The sequence below is a fragment of the Podarcis erhardii genome (genome assembly GCF_964252035.2).
Source record: "Podarcis erhardii genome assembly, chromosome: 3".
Taxonomy (NCBI): Eukaryota; Metazoa; Chordata; class Lepidosauria; order Squamata; family Lacertidae; genus Podarcis; species Podarcis erhardii.
The window spans coordinates 124,827,866-124,852,865 of NC_138507.1; the positions used below are offsets into that span (position 1 = coordinate 124,827,866).

At 55.0% G+C, this 25,000-nt stretch overlaps 3 protein-coding genes across 8 annotated transcripts; 1 reads left to right on the forward strand and 2 right to left on the reverse strand.

Annotated features, from left to right (window-relative positions):
* Positions 1–1,449: 1,449 nt before the first annotated feature.
* On the forward strand, positions 1,450–9,317 carry LOC309338915 (uncharacterized protein). 5 transcript variants are annotated; one of them, XM_081856439.1, is made up of 6 exons: positions 1,450–1,472; positions 4,101–4,307; positions 4,416–4,554; positions 5,987–6,129; positions 6,885–6,937; positions 8,126–9,317. In XM_081856439.1, the coding sequence occupies exons 2-6, from the start codon at positions 4,105–4,107 to the stop codon at positions 8,908–8,910; spliced, it is 1,323 nt and encodes a 440-aa protein (XP_081712565.1). In that variant the 5' UTR covers positions 1,450–1,472; positions 4,101–4,104; the 3' UTR covers positions 8,911–9,317. The 5 variants fall into 5 exon arrangements, with proteins under 5 accessions (XP_081712565.1, XP_081712567.1, XP_081712566.1 ...); XM_081856441.1 differs by lacking the exon at positions 1,450–1,472 and adding an exon at positions 1,836–1,841; XM_081856440.1 differs by lacking the exon at positions 1,450–1,472 and adding an exon at positions 2,027–2,125.
* A 339-nt stretch (positions 9,318–9,656) lies between these two features.
* LOC309338918 (lysophosphatidic acid receptor 6-like) lies at positions 9,657–14,779 on the reverse strand. Its single transcript, XM_081856446.1, has 2 exons — positions 14,684–14,779; positions 9,657–11,151 (listed from the first exon to the last, which is right to left on the reverse strand). The coding sequence occupies exon 2, from the start codon at positions 11,049–11,051 to the stop codon at positions 9,981–9,983; it is 1,071 nt and encodes a 356-aa protein (XP_081712572.1). The 5' UTR covers positions 11,052–11,151; positions 14,684–14,779; the 3' UTR covers positions 9,657–9,980.
* A 2,521-nt stretch (positions 14,780–17,300) lies between these two features.
* On the reverse strand, positions 17,301–24,101 carry LOC309338914 (beta-galactoside alpha-2,6-sialyltransferase 1-like). Of its 2 annotated transcripts, XR_014155102.1 has the most exons (7): positions 23,565–24,101; positions 21,705–22,429; positions 20,694–20,791; positions 19,555–19,656; positions 19,100–19,274; positions 17,995–18,785; positions 17,301–17,319 (listed from the first exon to the last, which is right to left on the reverse strand). XR_014155102.1 is itself a non-coding variant. In XM_081856437.1 (6 exons), the coding sequence occupies exons 1-6, from the start codon at positions 23,624–23,626 to the stop codon at positions 18,532–18,534; spliced, it is 1,416 nt and encodes a 471-aa protein (XP_081712563.1). In that variant the 5' UTR covers positions 23,627–24,101; the 3' UTR covers positions 17,944–18,531. The 2 variants fall into 2 exon arrangements, 1 of the variants encoding a protein (XP_081712563.1); XM_081856437.1 differs by lacking the exon at positions 17,301–17,319 and having other exon boundaries at positions 17,944–18,785.
* Positions 24,102–25,000: the final 899 nt, after the last annotated feature.

Here is a 25,000-nt window from a genome sequence, read left to right on the forward strand (position 1 = left end):
GCACAGGCACTCCTTAGCAGGGGGCCATGCCCCTCTTGTGGTGGCAGAGTGGCACCTGACCTGCTCCCAATTCCATCTCTGGCATCTCCAGGAAGAACTGTCTGCCAGTCAGAGTTGACAGTGACTAGCTTGAAGGAGCAGTGGCAAATTCCTGCTTTTCTGTGTAATGACATTCTGGGCAGCACTCCAAATTGCAGTGACCCTTGTTGGCTAGGAAAAATGCAATTCCACCCCCAACAGGTGCTTTGGGGGGGTCTGAGAAATGATGCCTTAATCCCTTGCAACAAGGGTGCATGCACTATAAACTAAAGTGGCAGAGAAGAAAGTTCTTCAGAACAACAACAACAAAAGAGATACAGCTGTCCTAAGTCAGTCTAGGTGATTTTCCCTGCAGTTGGAGGGTGGGGCAGCCAGGCCTTGAATGCAGGCAGGAAGGAGCCCTGGGCCAGAGAGCTCAAAACATTCCCCGTGTGTCTGGAGAAGGACTGGGTAATGAATGTGGAGTTTAAATAATTAGGACAAGGAAACCTTTGGCAAGCTCACTTAGCGAAAAGCCCTCCGTATTAGGCACAAGGAAGGAAGGATGAGGAAACAGTGATCTGCAAGGCTGCTCAGAACCAGGTTTGAAGGCCAGCTCAGTGGCAATGCAGGGCTAAGGGGGGGGGCACCGTGGGAAAGGAGCGACATAGAGCAAAAGAGAATAAAAGCAGCAGAATTTCTATTGTTTGGGGCGGCCTCTTTGGAGCAGGAGCCCAGAGGAGACGCCCCCTCAATGCACTGCTGACTCCGCTCTAGTAAAACAAAGTCGCACCCTCGTGCCTGTTGCCCAGCCTCTCTCTCTTGGGGATAAAGGGTCCCTCCAAAGAAGAATCGGGGAGTTCCCCCCTCATTTGTCTAACAATTCCCACGCAAGGCTTCACTACCAACTCCTACAACTTGCTGCCCGTGCCGCGTGCCCTTTTATTTTCTTTTAAACAACAGCATTCTCCTATTTTATATCAGCCAGTTTCTTTCAAGCAGCTGAATTTGCTAATGTCTGTGGATAAATCTCCCCAGACAACCAGGGCCTTTGGAAGACGGCAGGGGCGATTCTCACCCCGCTTCAAATTCAGAACAGTTTCCAAGCGACGAAGAGAAGAGAGAGTCTGGCTGCTGCGCAAGGAACCTGCTCCCGCGTTGCTCTCACCTAAAAAGAATGTAACAATGAACTTTAAAAAGCTCGAACAACATTACAGCTCATGTACAAAAATGCAACCAGCTTCCAACCAGCAGCCCGGCGGCCACGCGCTCCGCCCTGGAGTCAAAGGGCGCCTCGCCCTCCCATTTCTAGCCCTGTCCCCGTGGGGCGGGGGCAAGACGCCTCAGCCTCCTCCCCCAGCCGAGGAGCCCCGGGGGAGCGGGAGACTCCCCGCCGCCTGGCCAGCCCGACCTGCCGCAAAGCCGCTGGTTGGAAAGGCGCTTCCTCGGCCCAAGTGAGCAGGGCGCCGCGGAGCTCCGCAGGGTCCGAGGGGGCGGAGGGCAGGGAAGGCGGACACACTCAGGGAAATCTGTCCTTTAGAGGCAAGCCTAGGGGGGAACACGAAAGAGGGGCCTGGAGGAAGAATTCGGCTGGTCGAGGACGGGGCGGGGCAGCCGCTGCTCGGCCTGCCCCCCCCCGCCCCGTCCCTCCCTGGGCGTGACCAGAGGTGCCTCCGCGCCACCTTCGCCCACTTCCGACGGCAGAGCAGCCCCCGCGGCGGAGAGCGAGCGAGCGAGCGACCCCGCCAGCAGCGCCCCCCCTGCCCGCCCGCCCGCCCGCCCACCCTCCGAGGGCCTTCGGCCACCCTCCGCCCGCCGAGAAGGTAGGGGACCGAGCCAGACCCGCTCCGGGGGCAGAGGCGGGCGGCCGGGCGAGATGGGCGCCGGCGTCGGGTGCGGGCTTGGCGCGGTCTCCTGAGCAGAGCAGCCCCGGGCAGCGGCGGAGCGAAGCAGCCTGGGCTCGGGAAGCGCGGACTAGTGGGGGCGCCGACGGGGCGGGGAGACTCGAGCGCCGCCGAGAGCGGCGGGCGGGGGGCGGGCGGGGCGCCTTCAACTGCTTGCGATTCTTTATTAACTGTCAATCGCGCCCTTCGTCGGAAGATCACAGGTGAGTTTGCAGGGGGTTGGCCTAGATGACCCTGGGGGGTCCCTTCCAACTCTAAGATTCTATATAAGCACAACATAGTATAATGTAGTAATAAAAATAATAAATACCCCCCCCCCCCGCACATTTAAAAGACCAGAGGTTATTCAGCAGCCTGCGTGGCCAAGGTGTGGCTAGATGCCCCTGGGGGGTCCCGTGCAACTCTCCCATTCCATGACTCTGGCATTTCCACCAGGTGCCTAATGGTGTTTCTCTGGCTTCAGGTTTCACAGCGCAGCTCAGACAGTGTCAGGAAGGGCGGGGGCAGACACAGCCCACTTGTTTACCCTTTGGTCACCCCCATGCGGGGGGGGGGCACAGTGAGGGGGGGAGCTCCAGCACAGGCCCCTCTTGCCCTGGCAGGCCCAGCCTGGCACCCTCCTCCCTGTCTGCTCCTTGGCACGGCTGTTGGGCGCAGAGCCACCCTGCAGCCCTCTGGAGACTGAGTGGGATTGGCTGGAAGGAGCTGCTGCAGTTTGGCCCCTGCCAGGCCCCAGCCATCCAGATCCAGCTTCTGGGGACCTTTGCCCCTTGGGCTTTTCAAGCAGATCTCTGCCCGGTCCCTGGAATCGGCTCCATTTCATTGCTCCTTCCCAAGCAGCTTGGGCAGCACCCAGTCCAGGCAGCGGCAGTGTTTCCTTGGCAGAGGTCATTGCGTTCCCCTTCCTTTTTCTCAGTTTGGCTTTGACCGTCTACTCCTGACGAAGTCTTCTGTGCCAGGGGAGACAAACAAGGAGCTGACCCGCTTGCTTGGCTGTCCCCTCACGCTTCCCCAGCTGCCTGCCAACTCCACACGGAGTTGAGTTGGACGGGATACCAAGGGTCATCTAGTCCAAGCCCAGCAGCGAAGGAATCTCAGCTAACACTCTCCCATCCAAAGACAAGGAAATGAACAGCTACCTGACTGTTGGAGGACATCTGAAGGCAGCCCTGTATCAGGAGGTTTTTAAGGTTTGAGGTTTACTTGTATTATATGTACTGTAAGCCACTCAGAGTGTCTGGGGAAACCCAGCCAGATGGGTGGGGTGTAAATAAAATAATAAATAAATAAATAAATAAATAAATGATGCAAGCAAGCATCCATGACAGAGGGTCACCTATCCTCTGCTTAGAAACCTCCAAGGAAGGAGAGTCCACAAGCTCTCATGGGAGAGTCTGTTCCACTGTTGAGCAGTTCTTGCTGTCAGAAAATTCTTCCTGATGTTTAGTTGGAATCTCCTTCTTGTAACTTGAAGTCATTGGATCAGGTCCTCCAGAGCAGGAGAAAACAGGCTTTCCCCCTCTTGGGCTACTGGATCCCTGCCAAGCACATAGCACAGGATGGGGCCTATTGGGCAGCAAGCGGCTGCTTAGTATCTTGGCTTTCTTATCAAATGCAGGCAAGCTGCTGCTTCTTCTTCTTGAGTTAAAAGCATCATACTTTTTTAAAACAAAATTATTTGGTTTTTCAAATTACAGTTTTACAATCAGATATCCAACATACAACATACAGACAAGATCCCAGAGAATCTCCTGGGCTCCCCTCCTCCCCTTTGTGGGTCCGATTGTTAATCATTTCCTCCTGCATCTTTTATAATAATCCAAATCTTTTACATCTCCATTATATCCAAAATTCACCATTAAGCTACAAGTGTAGTCAAATGCAGGCAAGCTTCTAGTCCTCATAGAAGTTGACCTGTATTGGACATGGCAGTGTGCAGGACACAAAGCACTGGCCTTTTTCTCGTGGCACTTGGACTCTGCAAAATACTCCACCAAACCTCAGACGCTACAGTTGAATCTGGTTTTGCCTGATGGCCTGAGGGGGCACCCGGCCTTCTCTTGGGGGTCCTTCCCTGGGAACACTCTAGTGAATGGAGAGGAGGCGCTCCTCCCCTTCTTGCCGTGGGGCCAACCAAGTGCAGGCTTCATCTCCCCTTCTCTCCCTCTCCTCCTCCAGCAAGATGGCGTCACGGAAGCTGCAGGTGGCCGTGGTTGGGGCTGGGGCTGCTGGTCTGTGCGTCGCCCGCCACATCCTTGCCTCGCCCGAGACGTTTGCTCCTCCCATGGTGTTCGAAGCCTCTGGCTGCCTGGGAGGCACCTGGGTTTACTTGGAGGAAGAGGCCGAGGGGCAGCCCACTCACTCCAGCATGTACCGGGACCTCAGGTAGCCACCCGGGGACGTGGCCCCCCTTTTTCACCCCCATGTGTGTGTCTTGGGTCCCTGGGGGGCAAGGGAGCTCATCCTGTGGCTGCATCCTGTTCCCCCTCCCAGGACCAACCTGCCCAAGGAGGTGATGGCGTTTCCTGACTTCCCCTTTGACCCGGCGCTGCCTTCCTTCCTCCACCACTCGGATGTGCTGGCCTACCTGGAAAGCTATGCGGAGCATTTTGGGGTCTACGACCACATCCAGGTGAGACTCAGGTGGGGTGGCGGCGCTTGAGTCTGTTACTGGGAAATTGGAGGGGGGGTGAGTGCCCTCCCCACAAGGCAAGGACAGGGGGTCTTTGCTCCACATTACCCAAACCTCATTCATTTAGGTTCAGAACTCCATTCACAAAGTGCCTGTCTAATCATAAACTCCAGATCCCTGATAGCAGCCCCTAATGCTTAGAAAATTAAGAGCGGCAAACAGTGGTACCTCGGTTTTCAAACGTCTCCATTGACAAATATTTTGGTTTTCGAATGCTGTAAACCGGGAAGTAGATGCTTCGGTTTTTGAACATGCCTTGGAAGTCAAATGTGCCACACGGCTTCCGTTTTGAGTTTTCTGTTTTGAGGATTCTGTTTTGAGTTTTCGGTTTTCAAATGTTTCAGAACTTGAATGGTCTTCCGGAATGGATTACGTTTGAAAACTGAGGTACCACTGTATCTGCAAAGGCATCCACAAGGGAAGCTCGGCTCAATTTGCAGGAGGAGCCCATGACTCCCCTCTGAGCCCCAGGTCTCCAACAAAGGAAAACGGGGAAAGTGTCAGAACCAAATGTCGCAATTCACTGAAAAATGTATCTATGTACTGGCTTGCTGGGAAAACTTTAGAAATTCATAAGAAATTACTTTTATCAATCTTCTCAGTTCCAGTGGCATGTAGGACCCAGGGAAGTGAGGTATAAGGGGAGGGGTGAGAGAGCCGGCCATAATTCCTGGGATGTACAGTCACTCCGCAGGGCTTTCCCAAGGAGTCGTGACCCCCAAGAGTGTCAGACTGAGTGTCTGACTCAATCACAATGCCTACCTGCCCCATAGTGGGATGAAGGGGTGTATTTGACTTGACTCAGGGGCCAGAGAACTGCCAGTGCTTTCCTTTGTACTGTGATGGAGTAAGTGGGAAATACTATATTTGAGTGACAGGGGCAGGCCTGGATCTCAGGTTCTACCTGAGACGCCACCTTTTCTGTGACATATCTATGATGTCTGGATGATGTAGGTCAGAGGGAGGCCACAGCAGCAAGGACTCAGGATCTCTTTTTGGTCCAACATAAAGAGTACCCCTGAGCATGTGGCATTTCTCTGGCCACTAAGAACCTAAGAAGAGCCCGCAGGATCAGGTCAATGGCCCATCTCATCCCGCGTCCTGTTCTCACAATGCCTGAACAGGATCCGAGCACAAGAGCTTGGAATAGACAGTCCCCATACATCTGGGGCAGGGACTCTCAGGCAGGCCATGCCCCACCATCTTGGGTCAGAAAGGAAGGGCTGCCTGGCATCTCCAGGGGTTCAGCGGGAGCCTCTCCAGGCTCATTCCAGAGCTGTGGCTTCTCTGCCCCCCAGAGGCCTTTCCCTGCCCACTGCTGGGTCTCCGCTGGCCCCCTCCCTGCCTGAGGGCCTTCTTCTCCCTCCTGCAGTTCCGGAGCGAGGTGAGCCACGTCCAGCCTGTGTCCAGCAGCGAGGGCCAGCCAGGGGGCTGGGAGGTCACAGCCACACAGCAGGGGCCAGAGACAACCCAGAAAGTCACAAAGCATTTTGATGCCGTCATGGTCTGCACTGGGTGAGTTCAGCAATGAAAGTCAAAATCCCTTTGGCCCTGTGCCCGGCGGGGTGGGGGGGGAGCATGACTTGGCAGCAGGAGCTGCAGAAATCATTGCAAGGAAAGTGTGAGTTAGCAGCACCCTGAGGCTTCACAGAATTCACCCGTGTCCTGCATCAGTCAGGCCTCCTATGGTCTCTGCCCTTTGGGATGGGGTCAGAAGGGGCAAGAAAGTGGGTCCGAGGAGGGGAGGTGAAAGGGGTTGGGTGTGCTTTGCCTGGAAAGGAAATGACCAAGGGAACATGTTCACACAAGAGGGCTAGAGGGTTGCTTGGGGGGGGGGGAGGCGTGGCAAAACGCCTTGATGGTAAGAGTCCTAGGACAACCAGTTACTGAGATGGGGGTGCCCTCACTGGAGGTCTTTCAAGCAGAGCCTTGGGATTCCTTTGCTCTGGATTCTCAACACTGAGCGGCGGGGGTGTGGGTGTGTGCAGTCATAGAATCACAGAATGGTAAAGTTGGAAGGGACCCCAAGGGTCATCTAGTCCAACCCCATGCAATGCAGGAATCTCATTGGCTGATGTCAAGTGCCCAAGGTGGCTTGAACTGGCTGGGATGGGGGGAGGGCCAGGGGCCATTTTCAGGATCCCCCCCTTCCCCATTTTATCAGGAAGAGGCAATCATGTTCTCTTAGTCTCTGGGAACCAATCAGGGCAGAGGTGGGGGCAGGGGCGGGACCTGGCTGGTCATGTGTCCTGACAATCCTGTTTTTGCAGCCATTATGCCAACCCATTCATCCCTCCCATTCCTGGCCTGGACAGCTTTCAAGGTAAGGACCAAGGAGGAGCTCTGAGGCAGCCGCCTGGCCAGGCTAAAGGGGGCTCTTCCGATGTAACCCCCCCATCCCGTTTCCCACAGTGGCTAGCCAGGGCCAAGCAGGTAGACTGCTGCGGAAGCTGAAGGCTCTGTACAGCTGACATGACTAAGAGCCAGTGGTGGGCAGGTCCTCTTTAAAGCTGAGGGCAGGTCTTCTTGTTTCCAGTTCTGCAAATTTGCCTTTGTCTGTCCAGAGTCTCCTTCTGGTGGTCACATTTCATCATCATCATCATCATCATCATTATTATTATTATTATTTATTAATTTATTTATTATTTATACCCCGCCCATCTGGCTGGGTTTCCCCAGCCACTCTGGGCAGCTTTCAACAAAACACTAAAATACATTAACCTATTAAACATTAAAAGCTTCACTAAACAGGGCTGCCTTTAGATGTCTTCTAAAAGTTTGGTAGTTATTTTTCTCTTTGACATCTGGTGGGAGGGCGTTCCAAAGGGCGGGTGCCACCACCGAGAAGGCCCTCCTCTCCTCCCAGAGAGGTTCTGAGGGTGACAACAAGAGAAAGGGCCTTTTCTGTGGTGGCTCCCCGATTGTGGAGTGCCTCTCCCCAGGGAGGCTTGCCTGGCACCATCATTACATGCCTTAAGGCACCAGGCGAAAACATTCCTCTTTATCCCGATCTTTAGCCATTAAATAATCTAGGGCCTGTTGCTGTTATTCGAATTTGTATTCTTATTCATTAAATTTGTATACCCCCCTGTACTCCTCAGGGCGGTTACAACATAAAATCGCAATATGAAAACACAAAATACACAATAAAAACAAAAGCCAAAGCAACCCTATAACCCCCTCCCCTGTTAAAGGTGGGGGAACTCTTATTGCACTTATCTCATTGTTGTGCTGCCTATTACTAGCCTTTCTGTTCTCTTCACCTTATGATGCTTCCTAAAATCTCTTCTTAATGTTGCACTCCGCCCTGGGATCTGTCCATAAACGGTGGACTATACTAATTTGGAGTTGCGGAGCAGGTGGGGAGACCCTGGCCAGGGGACGGCAGGGGGCTGGAGTGCCCGAGGAGCTGTGGGCTGCCCTGCGGGCGAGAGAAGGCTGCCTGCGGGCAGGGGGAGCCATGCCCTTCCCGCAGCACCCACCCCTGCCTGCCTTTTGCTCTCCTCTCCAGGCTGCCTCCTGCACAGCCACTCCTACCGGCGCCCGGAGCCCTTTGCCGGGCAGAGGGTGGTGCTGGTGGGCGCTGGCCCCTCTGGAGTCGACCTGGCGCTGCAGCTGGCCCCTCTGGCGGCGCGGGTGGTGCTGAGCCACGAGGGCCCCCCGGTCCGCGGGCTGCCCCGGGACGTGCTGCAAGTTCCCCCTCTGGCTCGGGTGTCGGCGGAGACGGTGGTGCCCAGGGACGGCTCTGCGCTGCCGGCCGACGCCTTGATACTCTGCACGGGCTACCAATACCGCTTCCCCTTCCTGGATCTGGCGCAGCTGGGCTTGCGGGAGACGGAGTATGGGGTGGGGCCCCTGTACCGGCACCTGCTGGCCCCCCGGCACCCGTCGCTGTTCCTGGTCGGCGTCTGCCAGCAGATCTGCCCCTTCCCGCACTTCCACTGCCAGGCGCTCTTCGCCCTGGCGGTGCTGAAGGGCGGCTGCCTGCTGCCTTCCGCCGCTGAGATGGAGGCCGATGCCCAAGCGCAGCTGGACCGGCACCTGCGCCAGGGGGGTCTGGCGCGGCACTTCCTTCGCCTCCGGGCCCAGCAGTGGAGCTACGCGGAGGAGCTGGCCCGCCTCGCAGGGTTTCCCCCGCTGCCCCCGGCGGTGCGCGAGATCTATGAAGCGACGCGCGCCAGCCGTGCCCAGGATGTGAGCACCTACCGCGGAAGGAACTACCGGCTGTTGGGCCCAGACGCCTGGGAAGTCATGCCAGGAGAGGCTGGGGATGCAGAAGGAGGGCCTCTCCTTTGAAAGCCGACCAGCCTGGGGCCATCAGCTCCACCATCTTGTGGCAGGGAGTTCCACAGATTAGCCAGAGCATTAGACGACTATGCTGCTGGTCAGTTCCGCCGGGAAACCCACCCCCAAATTAGGGTGTTTGGGGAAATGGAAGGAAATGTCGCTTGGCCAATGGGCGGGTGGGCAGCCTCTTGGGGGGCAGGCTTGCCAAGGAGGGTGGTGGCAGCCTTGCGAGAGAGGCTGGGCCCAGAGCACAGGAGCCTTGTGCATCCTGGGAGGGGGTCGTGGCCACCCATTTGCCTTCTCCTTTCTGAGGGGTGAATGGGGAGCCCTGCCTGCCAGTGCCTTAGGCAGACAAATCACAAGCTGTTTGCCATGTTAATTTTGAAGAAGCAGAAGAATAAAAGGACTGTCATGTGCTCTGTCTGCAACTGAATTTATTTCTTTTTTAATCCCAAGGTGGTTTAGGGCAGAGATGGGCTGCTCTTTGGGTTGGGGAGGGACAAGCCATGTCAGGATTTTCAGGGTGTGGGATCAAGACCGCCCTCACCCACTGGAGGAGGCCAACAGGAGGTGGAGCCGGAGCCAATGGCAGGCAGAGCCACCTCCTCCTGCCCCCCCCCCCCAGCTGAGATCTACAGCCCAGACAGAGGAGGAGGAGGAAGCTACAGGCAGCGCCACACTCTGGCCTGGTTGCTGGGAAGGCAGGCAGAGGTTGGTGCATGACAGGAGAGAACCAGCAGCAAATCACAGGAAGCAAGCGGTTAACTCTTTATTAGAAAAAGCAGGATCCGCACAGGATCGTCAAGGCAAAGGAGCACAGCAACTCTTCTCTGGCTCCCATGAAGCCGTTGTGGAGACTGAAGGGACCAGCTCTGCTACTGGTAACGCGCACTGCTACCTGCATTGCAGGGGCTGGACTAGATGTCTCCTGGGGCCCTTCCAACTCTACAGCTTAAGGATTCTGTACCCTTCCCAACCCCCCTGGGGGAGCCTTTCCTCCTGACATGAGCGGCCTCGATGCTTCTGGCACTACCTTCCTTGAGCTGCAGGGCAGGACCAGACACCCACAACTGTGCCAGTCAAGCCGCAACCTCACAAATGCTTGTGCTGCCGTTTCCCTCTGCCCTGGTGGCCTCTGCCCCTTCCAAGGGTAGCAGCTCCTCACCCGAGGGCAGCCCAAGGAGACCCTGGGCCCTCAAGGGTTGGCCAAGGTTCCTCGTGCCCCTGGCGTTGTTGCTGTGGGAGCTGTGTTGTTGCTGTGGGTTGCTGTGGGAGCCCCAGCCTCTGAGCAGGTAATCCAATGGCACCAGGTGCTGGAAGGTCTCTGTGGCAAAGTAATAGGCCAGGGGGTCCAGGGCGGCGTTTGCGCAGGCCAGGAGCAGGGTGCACTGGTAGGCCATGTCCAAGCACTCCCCCTGCAGCTGTGGTGCCTGGTACAGAAGAACCGCCATGTGGTAGGGCAAGAAGCAGCCCAGGAAGATGCCCACGTTGGTCACCACCATGTGACGGATCTTTGTGCCGTTGACCAACTCCATCTGAACGGCCCCGCTGTGGTGCACGGCACGCAGGAGCTGGCAGGAGCAGGTCACCATGATGGCCAGCGGCAGGGCGAAGGCGAGCGCCATGGCAGTGGGGACCCCGCGGGCCGTGATGTAGTGGGGGCGTTCGTCGAAGCAGAGCATGCGCTGCCCCTTCGTCCTCTGTGTGGCGTAGGTGGGGATGGTCCCTGCGATGCTCAAGGCCCACACCCCTGCGCAGATGTACCTGGCCTGCTGGCGCACGGCTTGGGCCCTCGGGCTGAGCGGGAAGCAGACGGCTAGGCAGCGGTCCCAGCTGAGGCAGGTCAGCAGGAAGATGCTGCAGTACATGTTGACCAGGAGCAGCGTGCCCACCACTTCGCACAGCAGCTGAGGCAGCTGAGGCCGCCAGCCGTAGAAGTGCACCCTCAGCGGCAGCGAGGCCAGAAGCAGCAGGTCGCAGGCCACCAGGTTCTTCATGTAGGTGATGGTGATGGAGCGCCCGGCGCGGCCCAAAACAAAGATGCACAGCGCTGCAATGTTCAGAGGGAGGCCGACTGCAAAGATAAGGGCGTACATGCCAGCAAAGGCCTGGTCGGTTGGACGGGTGCAGTTGGTGCAATTTGGGCTCATCACTGCCAGTCTCCGGTGGGGCTGGGGCTCGCTCTGGAGGGCTGCAGGAAGCCTGAGGGCCGCAGCTGCTGACCGGCACCAGCCTTCTAGCACCCGCTCCCTGGAGAAAGGAGATAAGGAGTTGTGTGTCTTGCTAAGTTGCGACCCTCCAACTTTTTATTTGGCTGTCTGTTGCTTGTTTATTTAGAATCATAGAATGGTAGAGTTGGAAGGGACCCCAAGGGACAACTAGTCCACCCCCTGCAATGCAGGAATCTCAGTTCAAGAACCCCTGGCAGATGGAGGAGGAGATGGACAAGCCGGAGGGTGGGCAGAAAAGGGTACCCAAGATGGCAAAGGGTATGGAAACCAAGTCTGATGAGAGACAGTTAAGGAAGTTGGGGATGTTGAACCTGGAGAAGAGGAGGGTGACATGATGACAATCTTCAAATATTTGAAGGGCCATCACCTGGAAGATGGATCAAACTTGTTTTCTGCTGGTGGAGTCTCCTTAATCGGAAGTTTTTCTACAAAGGTCAGACGGTCACCTTTCAGAGATACTTTAGTAGTGATTCTTGCATGGCAGGGGGTTGGATTAGAAGCCTTTACGGGCTCCCAATTCTATGATTCTAGGAGGATGTAGTCACTTCCACCCAAGGTGACTGCGACTTCCAAAAATCAAAGAATTTTTTGAGTACCTTACATTCCTGGCAGAGTTTGAGTTCCAACAGATATCAGGGGAGCTGATCTCCCTCTTATTTGTGAATATTTAGTCATCTGCTCTGGGAAGGCCTCATCCACGTCTTCAGTCCGGCTTGGAGGTCTATAGCAGACTCCCACAGTGATGTCACTGCTGTTTTCCTATCCTATAACATTTACCCAAACACTCTTAACCTGCCTTCCATGCTCCAAGTCCAACTTCTACACTTCATTTATGAGTCTCATCCTACCAGTTTTCAATAATGCCTATTAGGTCATATTTTCCATCCCATATCAAGAGCTCAAGTTCCTTTTGTTTATTTCACATGTTCTGTGTATTAGTATAGAGACAACTGAAGCTGGAGAAACAGTAGAGTTGGGACCCCAAGGGTCCTCTAGTCCAACTCCTCCCTCATAGGAACAGGAATCTCAACTAAAGTACCATGACTCATTCCTTTCAGCTGCTTCCTTCTGTCCCCCCCCCCCCCAGCTTCCTGTGTATCAGTAAAGTAATCATACTCAGTACTTGGTGTCTCCTTGTCCTTGGAAATATTTATATTGATTCTGTGACCTAGAGTAACTGAGAGAGGCAGGAGGTTTGGTAGATAAGGCCTTTGGAGACAAAAGAGCTGTGTCATGCTCTCAGAATGATGGCTCCCCTGCTATCATGGAGAATGATGGTCTGGGCATTGCTCATCTGCTATCTAGCTAGCCTGGTCTGTAGTGTTGGGGGTGTGCATGTTGGCTCCAAGGACATGGGGAAATTGAATTGTGAAGTCCTAGGAGGAAAACTTCAGGTTGCCAGGTACGCTGTCGAGAAATCGCCAAGGTAGCTTTCTCTGAAATGCTACCAGATCCATGTGCAGAGTCAGCCAGCCAGGCACAGCTGTGTAGTCTGATTGTGGGGGTGAGACAGTGGTGTCAGGAGCAGGGGGTTCAATTTGTTGGGTGCTGGGGGGCATTTTGGGATGAGCCTGTGTAAATGATGGGTTCCTCTTCAACACAAATGGGAATACCGGCACATTAAATCTGAAAGATGGCAGAGCTGCTTTTAAACAGATGGTGGGGTGCAGGAAGTGGCTGATAGGACTTGTGGAGGGTGGTGTTCACAAGAAACCTTTCCCCTGAGGGAAGGATGAAAGTGAAAAACAAAAGGGACCTGTCCACCTGCTTCCCAGGGCCATCTCCTTCTACGAATACATTTAAAGAATTTGTTGCTGTTGGTCTTTATGGTTTTACCAATGTGAGCCTCAAAATTCTTTTTTTAAATTATTATTATTTTTCGGATCCCTTATTGGCCGCTTGCGTTCCCCCCCCCCCCCCAAGTTTTGTGTCGCTTTTGGTTCCCTTGATGTGGGTGGCGTTCTGGTTTTCTTAAGAATGTCTTCTTGCCTCTCACAGCTTATCTGATTCTGCTTGCTAACCACAAAGGCATCCTCTGGGCCCTTGTGCTCTCTTGCCTGACCTGCCGAGCTTTTTCAACTCCCAAGCCTCTCCTCCTCCTCCTCCTCCTCCTCTTTTATTTCCAAGAACTTTGAGGAGCTTGACCTTCTGGACTTTGCCCCTCAGCTTCCTTTTTGCCAGTCAGGGCGCCTCTCTCGAAGCCTAACGGACTGTGCTAGGTTCTCTTGCCAAGTCTCCATGGAGCTCTATATTGCTTTGGTGCACAGTGGTCCCTACAGCAGCAGCAGCAGCAGCAGCAGCAGCAGCAACAACAGTTTATTATTTATACCCCGCCCATCTGGCAGGGCTTCTCCAGCCACTCTGGGCGGCTCCCAACAAAATATTAAAAACACAATAAAACATCTAACATTAAAAACTTCCCTCAACAGGGCTGCCTTCAGATGTCTTCTAAAAGTCAGATAGTTGTTTATTTCCTTGACATCTGATGGGAGGCTGTTCCACAGGGCGGGTGCCACTACCAAGAAGGCCCTCTGCCTGGTTCCCTGTAACTTCACTTCAGACACTCACACAGGATATTCACTGCCTTCACTGGTTCTGATTTAAAAGAGAGGTAGAGCTGGGTTTCATCCACATACTGATGAACACCCAGCCAAACTGGATCAACGACACTTAACATTTCATACCAGATCCTGGGTGCCACCGCCTCTGCTTGGCTCCAGCTGTTCTAGGACACAGTCCCTGAGGGTACCTAGAAATTGTATCTCTCTGTCGGGCTGGAACACTCCTGTTCCCAGCCTCTCTCTTAGGATATAATGACTTTAAACAACTTGGGACCAGTTTACCTACAAGATGGCCTTACCGTGCATGTTCAGTTGGTGGAAATGGCACTTTTTCATGTGCCACATCATACCTGTGCTGTGTCAGTAAGAACCTGAACGTTTAGTGTAGCAGCACCGACACTTTGGAACTCCCCAAGGCTACCCAGATGTTTAGAAAGTCTGCAGGAGTTTTAATTTGTTTTAGTCTATTTTATTGTGTTTTTTAACTTTATATATTATGTTTGTAGGTTTTTTTTAGTGATTTTTAATCATCTTATATTTTTCGTAAACCGCTTTGAGTTTTTTCCCTACAATCGAGTGGGTGCATATTTTATTAAAATAAGTCAGTGATGTCTTTCTAACAATTTCTAAATTCTGCATTGTTTTTAGTAAAATGATGGGCTGGCCCTACATGTACACCAAGAGGGTCAGCCATGAGAACCACTGGCCGTTGTCTGGAGGAGAAAGACAGGGCAGCCTCAGGTTTCCTGAAGGCCCTCTGGAGGAAGCAGCCATTGTCCAGCCTGCTTGTGTGGCTGTCCCATCCCCTCCATCCTCTCAGCTCCTGCCTTGGGCCAGCCGGCCAGCGCCAAGGGTGAGGGAGCTGAGAGGCAGCCAGGCTCCTGCCTGGGGGGCGAGCAGGAGGCGCCTCCCTCTTTCACACCAGCAGCCTCCCTGCTAGACAGGCGAAGGGGCTCTTCCTCCCCCCACCCCCTTTCCCACAAAACTTACTTCACATCTCAGAGGAGCCAGGTGCAGAGGGGAGAAGCGGCTTCATGGAGCAAGAGCCACCACCTGCTTGCCCATCTTCAGCAGATCTCCTCTGGCTTCCTGCTTCTCAAAATGTCAAGGTTGAAGCACACCCCCCCACACACACACCCCGCCACCCGCTGGGCAGAAACCACATCCCTGGGAAGTCGGTTGCCTCAGAGGAGCACTTTCAGATCATTTTCTGTTAGCTGTACCTGGGCGCCGGGGGTGCGCAGGGAGGGAGCAGAGACCGCAAAGCAAAGGAAGCCATGAGTGGCCTCCTGGAGGGCCTGTGGCAGCCGTAAGACCAGCTCTCGGGTCAAGTCAGAACCCCACATGCAAGCAGTGGGGGCTACAGGAGGTTTGTCCTTCAAGACGCATATGGCTGACACAAGTTGGGCAGGAACCCGGGACAGGATGTTACCTTTAAATGCTGAGGGATTGTTTCAATATTAAATTCAACAGTTGCTGTGAAAGAGAAAAGGGTGTCTGCACAGAAGTCCCAAAGCCAGCAACTGGGAATATGAATTTCAGTTTAGGGTTTCTCCTCTTGGCAGCTGAAATGATGCTCCCAGACTGGAATGCTCCCATCTACGGGTACTTGCCAGAAACTGTCCAGGGAGTGACTTGTGGCCACATCTATGCCTCCCTCCTGCCCAAATAGTTGTGGGCTCTCTTTGCAGACAGACTATCAGGTGAACACCCTAGAAATTTGAATAAATAGTGGCATGAAGATGCCCCCTTTTATTTTTTTAAAGCATATCAGCTTAGCCCCACCCCATAAACAGCATGCACTACCCTGGGTTGTCTGTCCTGACGTGATGAAACTTTGGGAGGAAGCCGATATACATGTCCAGGGTTGTAAGGAGTTAACATGCTGCCAGCAGTCACACTTGGTCACACCCTGAACTAATCTTCAGGGTGGCAGGGGTGGGGAATATCAATAGCTGAAGCACAGGCAAGAATGTCAGAGAATCATAGAATTGTAGAGTTGGAAGGGACCCCAAGGGTCATCTAGTCCAATCCTCTACAATGCAGGAAGGTCAACTAAAGCATCCATGACAGATGGCCATCCAACATCTGCTTAAAAACCTCCCAGGAAGCAGAGACCGTTTCACTGCCAAAGGGCTCATTGTCTTCTTCCTGGTGTTTAGTTGAAATCTCCTTTCTTTTAACTTGAAGCCATGGGTTTGAGTCCTGCCCTTCAAAGCAGGAGAAAACAAGCTTGTTCCATCTTCCATGTGACAGCCCTTGAGATATTGGAAGATGGCTCTCCATGGGGCGCAGGTGTCTAAACCACTGAGCCTCTGGGGCTTGCCAATTGTAAGGTTGGCAGTTAGAATCTGCACAATGGGGTGAACTCCCCTTGCTCTGTCCCAGCTCCTGCCAACCTAGCCGTATGAAAGCATACCAGCATGAGTAGATAAATATGTACCGCTGTGGAGGGAAGGTAAACGGCATTTCTGTGTGCTCTGGTTTCCATCACGGTGTCCCATTGCGCCAGAAGCGGTTTGGTCCTGCTGGCCACATGACCCAGAAAGCTGTCTATGGACAAAGGCCGGTTCCCTCAGCCTGAAAGCAGACATGAGTGCTGCACCCCATAGTCGAATTTGACTGGATTTAACTGTCCAGGGACCCCTTTACCTTTACCTTTCTTTACCCTATCTCCTCTCTGTCTCCTCTTTCCCAGGCCTAACATACCCAACTCCTTCAACAGAGACAAGTTTTCCTTCCTGTTTCACAATACTAGAGTGCATAGTAATTGGGTGAGGCTGAATGCTGGAAGATTCAGGGTGGACAAAGAGAGGCATTTCTTCACACAGCACAAGAGGTTGTGACAGCCACCAACTTCTGTGGCTTTGCAAAGGATGAGGCGACCAGGAGCTACCAGCTACGATGGCTCCGAATTATCTCCGGTCTCAGAGGTTGCTGCAGATTGCAAGTGTTGCTGCTGCACTCAGGTCCTGCTTGTGCCGTATTCAGAGGAATCCCACCTGCAGCTGTGGAAGCAGAAGGCAGCCATTGTGGCTGGTAGCCATGGATCAGCCCAAAAGTGCCACGAAACAGCACAGAAGTCTATACGAAGAAGGATTTCAGCTTCTCAGGGAATAGTCAGAAGGGTATTGACAGAGGGGTAATGTGAGGTGCCTTCTTGCTCACTTGTGCTCCATGTGAATTTGGTGTCTTTTTCCTCCTGGGGGGCAGTTTGGTTTTTTGGTCTCAGGCTTGGGGCTGGATGCCTTGCAAAAAACCTCTCTTCCAGAAGCTTCTACAAAGCTTGTCTGTTGCATACCTGCAACCATTCTGCAGGACAGGGACAGACCTACAATTATGGGACCCGAAGCTTGAACTGTTATGGGGGGGGGGGGGCTTGACCATCAGCAATGAGTTCTGGGTCACCCCTGTGACCACCTTCAAGAGAGTCATTCATAACAGATCACAACAGTTTTGTTTTATAAAAAATCTCAGATATGGATTAATACGGCTGTCCTGGATTTTCTCACCTGTCCAAGTCACTGGGGTGAATAAAAATGTCTGATGCCTTATAATTATTGAGCCCCACATTGGGTGAAATATTCCTTTCTTGGAGGGGGTTAAACTAGATGACCCTCAGGTTCCTTCCAATTTTATGAATTAATGATTCTATATGTCTGGGGGGGGGTGAAAAGGAGAGAAATGTTCTATACAGTACATGCATGAAGCATCATTGAACGATGAAATAAAACAGTCAAGAAAAGACCACAGTCAATATAATATTCCATCATAGACACCTATGAGGTGTCTATGAGGTGTCAAAGGCCTGGAAACGATGCCTTATGAAGTACGGCTAAGGGAGCTGGGCATGTTTAGCCTGGAGAAGAGGAGGTTAAAGGGTGATATGATAGCCATGTTCAAATATATAAAAGGATGTCACATAGAGGAGGGAGAAAGGTTGTTTTCTGCTGCTCCAGAGAAGCGGACACGGAGCAATGGATCCAAACTACAAGACAGAAGATTCCACCTAAACATTAGGAAGAACTTCCTGACAGTAAGAGCTGTTCGACAGTGGAATTTGCTGCCAAGGAGTGTGGTGGAGTCTCCTTCTTTGGAGGTCTTTAAGCAGAGGCTTGACAACCATATGTCAGGAGTGCTCTGATGGTGTTTCCTGCTTGGCAGGGGGTTGGACTCGATGGCCCTTGTGGTCTCTTCCAACTCTATGATTCTATGATTCTATGATGAGAATACATACTACATGAAGCACGTTTTATAAAATACTCTTTATTCCAGTCTTGCAGGGGGTTGGACTAGATGACCCTTCCAATTCTAAGATTCTATGATTCTTTTTTCCTGGTTTTTCAAGCAACATATTCACATCCTGAGAGTTTCCAAGCTATATCATTTTCTGGAGACAAGATGGAGTGCTCTACAGCAGAATGGCCAACTTGGCAGCACCTGACTCTTCAACTTTGGGATTGTCGAAAGAAAGACCACCCAGAATTAATCAGTTTGAGTCATGTGACTCAAAGGGGGTTGACTGGACCCCATTTTTTAAAGCAACATGAACCAAAGTCGCTTCTGGGGCTCCTCTGGGATTCAGCTTCAGTTTCATATTTTTCAAGGAAGATCCACCTCCGTCTACGCCCTGCAAGGGGGACCTTTGTGCCCTCCACCCACTGTGGGAGCCCGTGAGATGCCTGTGGGGAGCACCCCCACCTGGGCCATGGCTTGGTCTGGCTGCACCCTTCAGACCCCAGTTCCTTCCCCCCCCATCTCTCCCCCCCAGGGACTGCAGGCCGCTAAGCAGCAGGGGTGTCCCGGGCCCCTCATGGCATGCCTCCCTGGCCAGGCTGCTACTCCTCCAGGGTGCAATTCAGGGCCTGGAAGCCAGGCAGCGTCACCCGCCCCAGCCGGGCCAAGTCAGCCGGCGAGCCTTGGTTCATGCGGCGAACCAGGTCCTTCTCGAAGAGCAGTGGGTGGTAGGCACCCAGCGTGCAGGCCTCATCCACAAAGTCCTGGTAGTAGTGGCACCGTGAAGACTGGCGCTGCGAGGGCAGGAACTCGTAGACATGGACCAGGTCACAGAGCGACAGCATCAGCACCGTCCCTGGAAGAGGGAGAGATGGAGGTGGGGCCGCTGCAGAGAAGGACCTGCAGGGCGGCAGAGGAGGGGGCCAGGAGGAAACTTATTTCACCAGGGCTGGAAAGTTGGTGCTTGATGAGTCCCCCTGAGAATGTGGAAAGTGCCTCGCACCTCATGCCCTGGAGTAACATCAGCCGCCCCTGCCCCCAACCAGTGAGAGGAAGGAAAGCAGGGCTCAGAGGAGCTCTGAATAAAAAGAAGGAAGAGGAAGGGTGCCTCGTGGCCACTCAAAAGGGAGCACCCTTGGGAGACACGAGGGAGGGGAGTGCCTTCCTTACCAAGCAGCCCTGAGGAGGGTGGGTTCCGCTGTACTGCCTCAGGTGCCCCTTCCTGCACCAGCCCCCAGAGCTGCCACTGCACTCGCGGGTGCAGCAGGTGGAAGAGCTGCTGGGGCCTCTGGGAGCGCATCGCACGGAAGGGTCTGAAGATGGGGTAGTCGGGGGCCTCAAACCACTGCCGGGAGAGGGAGAAAGGGGAGTGTGGAGCAGAGCAGAGCTTCACTTCACCCCACCCCACCATCTTTGGTGGCCTCTGGCTCTTGATTTCCTCCTAGCTATGGCATTCATCCTTCAAGCCAGAGGGAAAATGCAGGGAGTTCCCCTGACAGCCGGCAGGAGGTGCCAGAGTAGCCCATCAAGTCCTGGGAGTGTAATTCACAGAGGATGCCCCTGCCCTCCCCTGGCACCCACGGATCTCGTCTTGCCCCAAGCACAAGGCAGAGAGAGGGTCTCACCTCCTGCAGGTCCCCTGGGAAAGGGGCTGGGTCCCATGCAACCAAGGCTCCCTGCGCATAGAGTTGGTCATCCAGAAAATGCTGCTCGGGAGAAGCCATCAGCTGTGGGGTAGAGGGGGGCGGATCGGGTCAGAACGGGCCTGACTCCAGGATCCCAGAAAGTTGTTCAGATGCAAGCAGAGGCGGAGAGGGGAGGGCAGGGAGAGGTCCCCAGGGTTGCTGGCCCTTACGTGCAGCTTTCTTGCCCAGAGCCCACAAATACCTGCCCAGGGATCACTGAAGCCTAGTGGGGAAGGGCGGGCTGGCAGGCAGAGAGCAGCCCCACCGAAAAAGGGGGTGGTGCACTTTCAGAGAGGCCACTCTTCCCTCTTCTATCCTCTTGTTGCTCCCCTGAGAGAAATTATGCCTTTTGCTCTGAGCTGCTTGGCACCTACTGCTGCTCATATTGCACCCGAGAGTGTGCTCATGCGCACCCACCCTCCCACCCACAGAGGAGCAGCATGGGGGTGACTTCTGTGGACAAGGCCCCTTGATGCCACGTCCAAGGCCCTGGCAGTGCACAGGTGCCCCTCAGCCAGAGCACAAACTCACACTGGAGCTGGCGAAGGCAGTAACTTCAGCGCCATCACTCTTGGGTAACCTTGAGACAACAGCTCTTGATCCTACTGTGTTTACCAGTGCCGCCAGCATCCTGTGCTGTCAACAACTGTTCCTTGCGAACGGTTCCCTGACCCAGGGCAGGTGTTCACTGCCGAGATGAGCGCATTATTCACCAATCTGCTGGTAAGCGGCTGAAGGTGTGTCTTTTTATGGAAGCTCTGATGATCACTGGCTGTGATCTTGGCATCTCACGGCCATTCAACTCTCACCTGAAGACACGGGCCTGAGTTCACAAAAGTTCATCTCATAATTAATAACATTTGCTAGTTTTGAAGGTGCCTCAAGCCTCTGGACGCCAGTGGGCTTCAGCACACCCTAGAGCTGGCGGGAGGGGATTGTGGCTACAGAGCAGTCCAAAGCTCATAACCCCACATACTGCAGCCCCACTAGGCTGCCCCCAATTGGCTCTTCCCTTTATCTGGCCCAAACCCATATCCACACCCTGCTGTCCTCTCCCAGCCCCCCCTTTCATTGCCCACCTGGGAATTCACAAGGCGGATGGTAGTTTTGGTGCCCACGTCCTCCTCATAGCCAGTAGTTGGGGCTCCGTTGAAACGAAGAACAGCATCATGGGAGTCTAAGAGGAGGAGGAAGAGGAGGAAGAGGAAAATGAGGGCCAGGGGGAGGGAGATCAGGCAGACCCCTACCCAACCAGGGCCCTTCTTAGACCTGCAGCTCCCTCCCTGGGGAGAGGGGCAGCCAGCCATGCTGGGGGGGAGGGCTGCTCAAGACGTGTCCCAGGGCAGCTGCATCATCAGGGGAATGAGATGGCCCATTTCAAGCAGACTCCCATGAAGACCAGATAACTACCCATTATTTCAGTATTGCTATTATTTTATCACTGTGTAACTGTAAAGTATTGTTAGGAGTTTCCTCCTGAGACTTTGCCAACAGAAATGCTCTGCTAACATTTCTAGGATGTGAAATGAGCTCCTTCTGTGAGAACTCAGATGGAATTTTACACAAAAGGCACAACCAGGACTCCCCCGAAAGGCCCAAGGGATGCTGAGAACCTCCTGCTGCCGCTGCCACTCTGCTGCTAAACTACTTGAAATGGAGAGGAGAGAGCCAGGTATATGAGGTAGGATATGAAGGGAACAACCCCTATCAATGGCTAGTAGCCACAAGGGCTCTGCTTTGCCTCCACAGTCGGAGTCAGGACTGAATCCCAGCAGGACTCAGGAGGAGAGACTCAGGGATCCTGTTCTCGGATCCTGTTTGTGAGCTTCCCATAACAGGCACCTGGTTGGCCACTGTGAACAGGATGCAGGCCTAGATGGGCCACTGACCTGATCCTGCACACTCTTCTTTTGCTCTGAAACCCAACTATAGCTGGGTGACTCCCATAAACGGGAGAGGCAGGTTGCTTCATGCTCCCGAGTGCCAGGACGCATGGCGCCCTCTCCTGAAGGGCAAGGCATCCCCTCACCCTCTGGAGGCTGTGCCAGAGCCACCCGCCAGGATGCTCCCCCCCTCCAACCAGCACTCACCAATCTCCTTGCCCAGTCTGGAGCCCAACATGGAGCCAGCAGAGCTGACGACGGCACACTTTCCCAGGGGGCCCAGCTCCTGCCTCAGGCTCCTGTGGGGCAGCAGCCCCCTCCACTCTGGGTCTGCAAAGGGCCCCTCGTCCCCCAGGAGCGTGGTCACTGCCACGCGGCTCTGGAGCTGGCACAAGAGCTCTGTCCCAGCGGCATGGGGGTTCCCTCGGCGCTGCGCGGCCCCCGGGGGCACCCGGTACTTATTCATGGCTTGGTAGTTCTGGAAGACTTGCTGAAGGCGGGGGCCCAGCACCCCCGAAGAGAGCTTCTTCTGCCATGCAGCCCAGGGCAGGGGCTGCAACTGGACAGTCGTCCTGGAGCCCTGCCAGGACCTCCCCAGCCCCTCTGCAAGGCGATGCCAGAATCTCCACAGGCCAGAGAGGAAGAAGTGCCACAACGGAGCCTGCTGGGCAGAGGCAAGATTGGCAGGCCCAGCACCCAGGAGCCGCTGAAGAGTCCGGTTGCTTCTGGAGTGCAGCTGGAGGCTCCGGGAGACACCAGCATCTGCAGAGGTCGGGAGTCCTCCTGCCCCACGGTGGGCCAAGCGCAGCATGAGCGCAGACTGCAGGCAGAGCAAGGAGAGTGTGGCCAGGCACAGCAGAGCAAAGCTCAGCCAGGCACAGCCCCATCCCCATCGCCAGGGGGGGCGCAGGCAGCACCAGGGGTCCATGGGCCTGTGGAGAGATGGGCACAGCCAGGTGAGACACCTGGGGGTGCCATGGCTCAGTCCTTTGGCCACAGGGTCAGCTACATGGCTGGAGGAGCCAAGTGTTTGTCAGGGCCGAAGGGCAGCCTGGTTGGAGCAGCTCAAGGCAGACTGGCACCCCCTCTCTCCCCCCACCCCAGCAAACAGTTTCCTGCCTCTAGAATGAAGGTCCCATCTAACTGCTCTCTTCATCCTCCAGGCATGTCAAACTGTTTTAAAAGTTACCAGAATTGCCATTACCACGATTCTCTTGTGGCAATGAGTTCCACAAGTACACACTGTGCAAAGGAACATTTGATTTTATTTGGCCTGAATGTATGGCTAATACTGTACATTTCCCTGGGTGACCAAGAGATCCTCTCTTTCTCTCTCTCTCCACACCCTCCATCATTTCATGAACTTCTCCCTGCATTTTAAATCCCATTTCCCCCCCAACCCAAAGAGCCCTAAACGGTGTAAGCTGTCCTCGCAGGGGAGGTCCTGGATCCTTTTCCAGCTCCTTTCTGAGGGGCATCGACCAGACCTTCCCCGCTTGCTTCTGCTCCAGGGACTTGGGTAGGGGGGTGCCCTCATCTCTGAAGAAGCCCTTTTCCGGGGGCGAGGTCTGACCTTTCTATTTCCCATCTATAAAATGGAAATAGCTTCGAGCCCGCTAAGGCCTCGGCCGTCTGGCCAGACTCGGCGCGGCTTCTGCAAAGGGAGATTCTGCAGCAGCCGCTTGGGGGGGGGGGGAGGGCAAGAAAGTGGGGCAGCCCCACGCCCGCGGCCCCGCTGTCAGCTTGGAGTCCCGGCAACCCCTTCCTCTGCCCAAGGCTCTGGAGGCAAGCGAACGGGCGGGAGCCCGAGGGCCAGAGCGGAGCCGGAGGAAAAAGCCCCCGAAGGCGCCCGACCCGGGCAGGGTCGCCCTGTCCTCTGCGCGCCGCTGCGCACTTGGCGCCGCCGGTCTCCAGCTTAGGGACCTCCCGGCTAGAGACGCGCGGCAGGAACAACCACCAGGCTGGGCGGTGGGCGGCTCCCTCCCCCCCTCGCAACACCCCCCCCCCACCCGGGGCGCGGGCCAGAAGGCTGGGCTTCTCCAAGTGGAGGGGGACCCCGTCGCTCACCTTCTCCGCCACCGCATCGCCGGCTCCGGGCACCAGCTGCAGCGGTGGGCGGGGCAATGCATCCCCGGCGGAGGCCACGCGCTGGCCCCCCGAGGCCACCCCGCCGCCGGGAGCCCGCCGCCGCCTCCTTTCCAAGCCGGGTTGCTGCGCTGGGCAAGGGCGGCGGTCTTTGCCCCCACTGTCAGGTTTCCAAAGGGGAAAGAGCATCTCTTAGAAGCCCCATTCCCGGCATCCCGCCTCAGCGCCGCCCGGCTTGCTCGTGTCCACGGAAGGGAAGATGGCAGGGTCCCCGGGGACGGGCTCTACGGGGAGCTGCTTTCCAGCACCAGGCCTGGCGGCCGACCAACTCTGCATTGCAAAGATGTCCGCGTGTCGTGAGGGCTGCCCACACCAACCCCGCCATGTGGGAATCCCTTGCAGACAGGTCGTGCATCCCTAGCAGCGACCAGAGGAGGAATGACCGCCGGCAGGAGCGCAGAGAGAAGAACCGCCGGCCGGGCCACGGCGGGGCGCCGGTTTTGCAACGGCTGGCCGACTCCATCCTGCGCCCTTCGATCCGTGCATTTCCAGGGTGCCCTTATGTACGGGCACCCTATTCTTATCACAGCGAGCGTCCATTGCCCACTGTCTCATAACAGCTTAAGCGTTGTCTGGATCAGGCCCAACTATTCCAGTCTCCTCACTAGGCGCTCCGGAAAGGGAAGAAGCCCCCCAAGGAGGACCTGAGAGCAGCAGCATGTCGTACTCAGAAGCATTTTTGCCTCGGACCCTGAGGGCAGAGCATAGCCATTGAACCGGGTCCGCCATGAAATTTGTGGACTCTTTTAAAGCCATCCAAGTTGGACGAACCTCCCAACCTGTCCTGACTCTCCCAACATTCAGCTTCACTGGATGTCCACGAGTTCCAGCATTGCAGGGGGTGGGCTAGATTATCCCTGGGATCCCTTCCAACCCTGCAGGGGTCCTTTACCTTTGTTTGTTGCATGGCAAAATTTGCACCATCCACCCAATTGCCTGCTTGTGATTGCAGTCTGGCTTGCAGAAGAATGAATTTTGACTGGGAAAACTACTGCCCATCTTGACAAGGGAAGTGTCCTGTGAAAGGGAGCAGAGAGGCCAACACTCCTCTGTTGAGGGACAGAGCTCCCTTTGAAGTCAAGGAAACAGGAACTAGTAAAAGCCACTTTGGCACCAACACTGCTGGGGGACTTGGAAGCTGATTTGCATGTGGTTGCCCACAAGTGGGGAAAGACGCTTCCCTGCCAGTAGAAAAAGAGACAAGAGCCAGTTCACCATGGAAGAGGTGGCAGATTGCCTCTCTTTAAACTCCCCCTCACCCAGGAACAAAGAGCTGAGAAGCACCTCCTAGGAGAGGGGGGGGGGGGGACTCTGGCAGGAATCCTGTGTGATGGGAAGAGACCCTTACTCCCCTGGGA

What these genes read in the sequence shown, in the direction of transcription:
- LOC309338915 (XM_081856438.1), top strand. Translation starts at nt 4,015, where the DNA reads ATGGAGAGGAGGCGCTCCTCCCCTTCTTGCCGTGGGGCCAACCAAGTG. An exon ending in GCCGTCATGGTCTGCACTGG is followed by an intron (nt 6,130 to 6,884) that starts GTGAGTTCAGCA and finishes CTGTTTTTGCAG; the next exon opens with CCATTATGCCAACCCATTCA. An exon ending in TGGCCTGGACAGCTTTCAAG is followed by an intron (nt 6,938 to 8,125) that starts GTAAGGACCAAG and finishes TCTCCTCTCCAG; the next exon opens with GCTGCCTCCTGCACAGCCAC.
- LOC309338918 (XM_081856446.1), bottom strand. Translation starts at nt 11,051, where the DNA reads ATGAGCCCAAATTGCACCAACTGCACCCGTCCAACCGACCAGGCCTTT.
- LOC309338914 (XM_081856437.1), bottom strand. Translation starts at nt 23,626, where the DNA reads ATGCATTGCCCCGCCCACCGCTGCAGCTGGTGCCCGGAGCCGGCGATG. An exon ending in TCCGCCTTGTGAATTCCCAG is followed by an intron (nt 19,657 to 20,693) that starts GTGGGCAATGAA and finishes TCTACCCCACAG; the next exon opens with CTGATGGCTTCTCCCGAGCA. An exon ending in ACCCTCCTCAGGGCTGCTTG is followed by an intron (nt 18,786 to 19,099) that starts GTAAGGAAGGCA and finishes TCCCTCTTCCAG; the next exon opens with GGACGGTGCTGATGCTGTCG.